At 39.3% G+C, this 4,375-nt stretch overlaps 2 protein-coding genes across 2 annotated transcripts; one reads left to right on the top strand and one right to left on the bottom strand.

The window, feature by feature from the left end:
* Window positions 1-468: 468 nt before the first annotated feature.
* On the top strand, window positions 469-2,229 carry AK88_02269 (uncharacterized protein; the record flags this gene model as incomplete). The annotated part of the gene is made up of 1 exon (XM_012479900.1): window positions 469-2,229. One exon carries the CDS (start codon window positions 469-471, stop codon window positions 2,227-2,229), a length of 1,761 nt encoding a protein of 586 aa, XP_012335323.1.
* A 692-nt stretch (window positions 2,230-2,921) lies between these two features.
* On the bottom strand, window positions 2,922-3,932 carry AK88_02268 (uncharacterized protein; the record flags this gene model as incomplete). Its single annotated transcript, XM_012479899.1, has 5 exons — window positions 2,922-2,966; window positions 3,105-3,188; window positions 3,324-3,399; window positions 3,491-3,521; window positions 3,719-3,932. The coding sequence occupies 5 exons, from the start codon at window positions 3,930-3,932 to the stop codon at window positions 2,922-2,924; spliced, it is 450 nt and encodes a 149-aa protein (XP_012335322.1).
* Window positions 3,933-4,375: the final 443 nt, after the last annotated feature.

Genomic DNA, 4,375 nt, shown 5'->3' with positions numbered 1-4,375 from the left:
AACAAAAAAAAAAAAGGTGCACCAAAAGTATCCGCAAAAAGAAATATCAGAATTTGCCGCAAAAAGAAATATCAGAATTTGCCGCAAAACGGAGTATCAAAATTTACCGCAAAAAGATGCACAACAAATTGCCGCAAAAAGGAACACACAATTTTGCAACGAAAACACAGCTCGTATAATGCAGCCACGAGCAGCGCGGAGGAGCATTCATCGCTGCAGTTTTGGCGTCGAAATGATTTGCGGCAATTTGCGACTGCCAGATTTTGCCGAGTGGAAACAAAATACATATTATCCGGCAATTAACAGCCGTTAGCTGCAGGTAGCAGCAATTCATGAACAGTTTAGCCAACATACAGCGCCCTTCTCGGCGATACACATATACACGTACCTATTTGTGCTCCATGTGCACACGCCTTTATAGCGGTTTGTAAAGGGAACACGCCGCCGCTCAGGCGCGCGAACTCTGCAATGGTAAGCGCCGTTGTAGTCATATTGTCCCTGGTTCTCCTTTACGCACAGTATTTCCAGGCCAAGTCGACAAAAAAATATGAATACATCAACCTGCTGTCCAGCAAGGACTACACGGACAAAATAAGAGAACTGAAAAAATACAGCATACAAGAGAAAAATGCGCCAATTAAAAATAAATATATTTTCTCCTGCTATGGAAGTTCAGGGTACCATAAAAGAAAATTTTTGGAAAATTTATTCAACGTATCCCCTGAAAGAAACAATTTGATCAATTTGGGATTTAAACAAAAAATTGACGTATGGTTTGGGAAGGACCAAAATAACAACTTGAACGTGGTGCTGGATGTGGACTTGCTACAGAACAAGGAATTTTACGAGGAGAATGAGACAACCATATATGACTTTAACAAATTAATCAACTTTATTGTTGAGTCAACCAACAGCGTCATTGTGCCATTGGCCAGTGACGACATACACTACAGCCAAGTTCACAACAAAGGGGAAGAGAAAAACTCAACGGAACAGAAAACCCATTCTGTAAAAGACAGCGAACAACAACAGGAAAAAAAAAAAACAGTTACCTTTGTTTTACCAAAAAAGGTGGAAATATTTTTAAATCAATTAAATGAAAAGGGGACAGATATACATGTCTATTTTGTGTTAATAAATGCCGAAGCCAGTGGGTGGGGAAGAAAAAAAAAAATCTTTGATAAGGATATACTATGTGAACAATTCAACAAGGAATTAAAAGAAACATATCCTAATTTGAAGAATATTCACTTAATGAAACAGAACAAAGTCGATATTTCCCTTTTGCAAAAAAACAACATAAATAAATACACCTTTTTCGTGAATAAGCTAACAAATCTGGTAAAAGAGATGAAAAATTTTGAAAATTTTTGCCCCTTTAATGAGAAATGTGTGTACAATATTTACGTAATTGAAGAGTCATACAATAAGACGCTAAACAATTTTGATGAAATAATTAACGAGTACGAACAGGAAATAACACAGGGAAAAGTCATTCCAAACTATGGTCAGCTTGCTTCCGACTTGATAAAAAATTTGCTGCTCTTTTTTCACATATTAACTTTTGAACAAGTGGGCACCAAATTTAAAGACACCGTTTTCGAAAAATTGCAGCAACGCTTTTTGGCTCTGATACGTAAACAAATAGTTAAGCAGATCGTCCTCATTGAAAAGGAAATTATTAACAAGGGGAGAGATGCCATTTTAAATGAGCAACATGTTAAGAGGGACAAAAATTTACTCGAGAACAAGGATGAAAAAATTGCAGAATTAAAAAAATCGCTAGTTAACACATTCAAGCAAGAAGTTAATAAATTAATTCCAGCCGGATATTTTAATCAACCAAATGATATTTTTAGCACCTCCATAATTACACAATTTGAAGAACAGTTTGGTGAAAAGCTTGAACAGACACTACACAATTATTTCCAGTTAAATCAGAGCCCTTTAAAGAAATTATTTGAGAAAAAAAAAATGGCACAACAGGGATTGTCCAAGAAAAACAAGTGGATTAACCCTTCCCTTAATTTTAACTTAACCCTAACTTCACTCATTAGGAAAAGTGGATATGGAAATTTGCAGAGCTACTTTATTTACGACTTGGGCATGCTCACCTTCGTCTTTGGGTTGCTCAATGACAGGGACACCCCCGAGGTGCAGCAGCAGGGCTATAAGGTGCCCTTCTTCAAGTTCCAACCCAAGGTCAACCTTAAGCTCAATTTTAACTAGACCGAACGTGTATGGGTATCGAGCAAAATGCAGATTTTTCTCGCAAAAGTAGTTTTTGTTCTTTTTTCTTTTTTTTTTTTTTTTTATCATTTTTTTGTGTTTTCTCCAACTTTTCCCCCTACGGCAGCTTTCGTGTCGCGCCTTCCTGGGGTACTCTTCGCAAGTTTGGATGTGTAAACCTTTGTGTGGTCAAGCTTGGGCGAACAGGAGGATGTCCTTCATTTGTGATCGACTACATTTGTGATGAACTACATTTGTGATGAACTACATTTGTGATTAGCTACCTTTACGCATGAACGCATTTCCAATATGGTGGAAGGACGTTCTCACAACAGGGCAACCGCAAACGGGTCACATAAGCTTAACAACTTTTGTTTTAACCAACCGATTGATATCTTCGCGTCCGTGACGCAATGCAGAAGGAAAATTTCTGCGCTGATTTTCCCCCCGAAGGTGTAAAAAAAAAAAAAAACAAACAAATTAAAGTTGCTACAAAGTGTTCTCGTTAAAAGGTTAAGCGGGATGGGTAACGCCCTTCCCCACCTTTTAAATCAGTGACATGGTATACACATAAACAATTAGATAGCTAGTCCCCTTAGCTCGTTCGTTCTCTTCTTCCCTTTGGACGAGGTTACCCCTCACGAACTTATGCGCGTTGGATCTGCCTTTGCATGTGTGTCTTCCCTCCTGCTTTACAAATATTTGGGTTTTATTATTAACCCATTGTTTGAACTTATCTGCAAAAAAAAAAAAAAAAAAAAAAAGACACAGTGCAGTGACATTCGTATGATATGATGAGCGCACCAATTAGTTGAGAAAGCAGAACAACAAATGGAACACCATTGGGTTCTGTTTAATTAGTTAAAAGGATTAACCGATCCCCTTAAGAGGTCCTTCTTCTGCGCTCTTCTCATGCCTTCATTTTTTAGCTTAGGCCACAAGACGCAGCAGTTCATCTCCTGTGGGATGTGATGAGGAAAAATGTCAACCAATTAGTAAGTGCCCCAGTAACATTTTTCAGACGGCACAAAAGTGGGAGAAGATACAATCTCAAATCTCTCACGCCACCACCACCAATACAGATGTAGCCTTACAAATTCTTTTTTCTCCACTGCAGAATAATCTTGGAAATACTTTAACGACTCACAGTGACCATCATAGTCTATGCCCCTGCGATGAATAGCGCCGCCGCGTGGTGCATGTGGGTGTATATGCCTACGTGGTGGGTGCACATGTGTATGTTTAACCCCCCTCCACTTACCAGCACTGATTTTGGGAGTTCATTACCCAGTCTGAGAAAGAACCATAGCGAGGGGGGCATAATGGGGGCGAAAAAAAAAAAAAAAAAATTGTACAAATTTTGACAGCCCAAATCGGGCTAATACACAGTGTGACTCATAACTTTGCCCACTTTTATGTTGAAGCCAAATCGCCTGAGCAGCAGTAAAGCATAACAGAATGGCTAGCTGTGCCCTGTTCCCCTTCTCACCTTCGGGACATAAGTACGAATAGTCCCTCTCATATGGTGGCTCCTGACAGACGTGCGGTTTGTGCTTGTCTAAATTTTCCTCCTCTATGATGTCTTTGTTTAACTTTTCGATGACCTCTTTATCTACTCTGGTGTGTGTATAGGGGGGAGCCAAGTGTTGTAAAGGCGTGGCAAAAAGGCCTCCTGGAATGAACTGGTGCCCAAAAATAAACATTGGACGGACGCTCAATCCGATGCTCCTCCTATATATAGAACGTTCTGTTTTTTTTTTTGCGGCTCTTCGCGCAGACACGGGGAAACGGGGCATATTGTATCAACTTCTTTACCTGTGAATTTTGGCTGACTAAAAATAAAAAAGTTTTTTTTTTTTTGTTAAAGAATGAGAAAAGGAGGGCAACATTAAACACATAGCAATTTCTAAGCATTTGGATTGAGATGCTAAAGTATCAGTTTGGGGAAAAAGGGAAAAGAACAAATTTCGTGGCATACTATGTCCTCCGGGGTTGGAAGCTGTTCGGCCTTAGTCCTAAGCTCCTGCGACATATCTTTAGGAAGGACAGTAACATGATGAACATGGGATGGATAACCTTATATTGAGCTTTTGCTCAGTGTCACCTGACAAAGCACACACGAGCACTGAATTGAAGCAGTCAAGTT

Source organism: Plasmodium fragile (genome assembly GCF_000956335.1).
Source record: "Plasmodium fragile strain nilgiri unplaced genomic scaffold supercont1.21, whole genome shotgun sequence".
NCBI classification, from domain to species: domain Eukaryota; phylum Apicomplexa; class Aconoidasida; order Haemosporida; family Plasmodiidae; genus Plasmodium; species Plasmodium fragile.
This window is presented reverse-complemented; position numbering and strand designations above follow the sequence as displayed.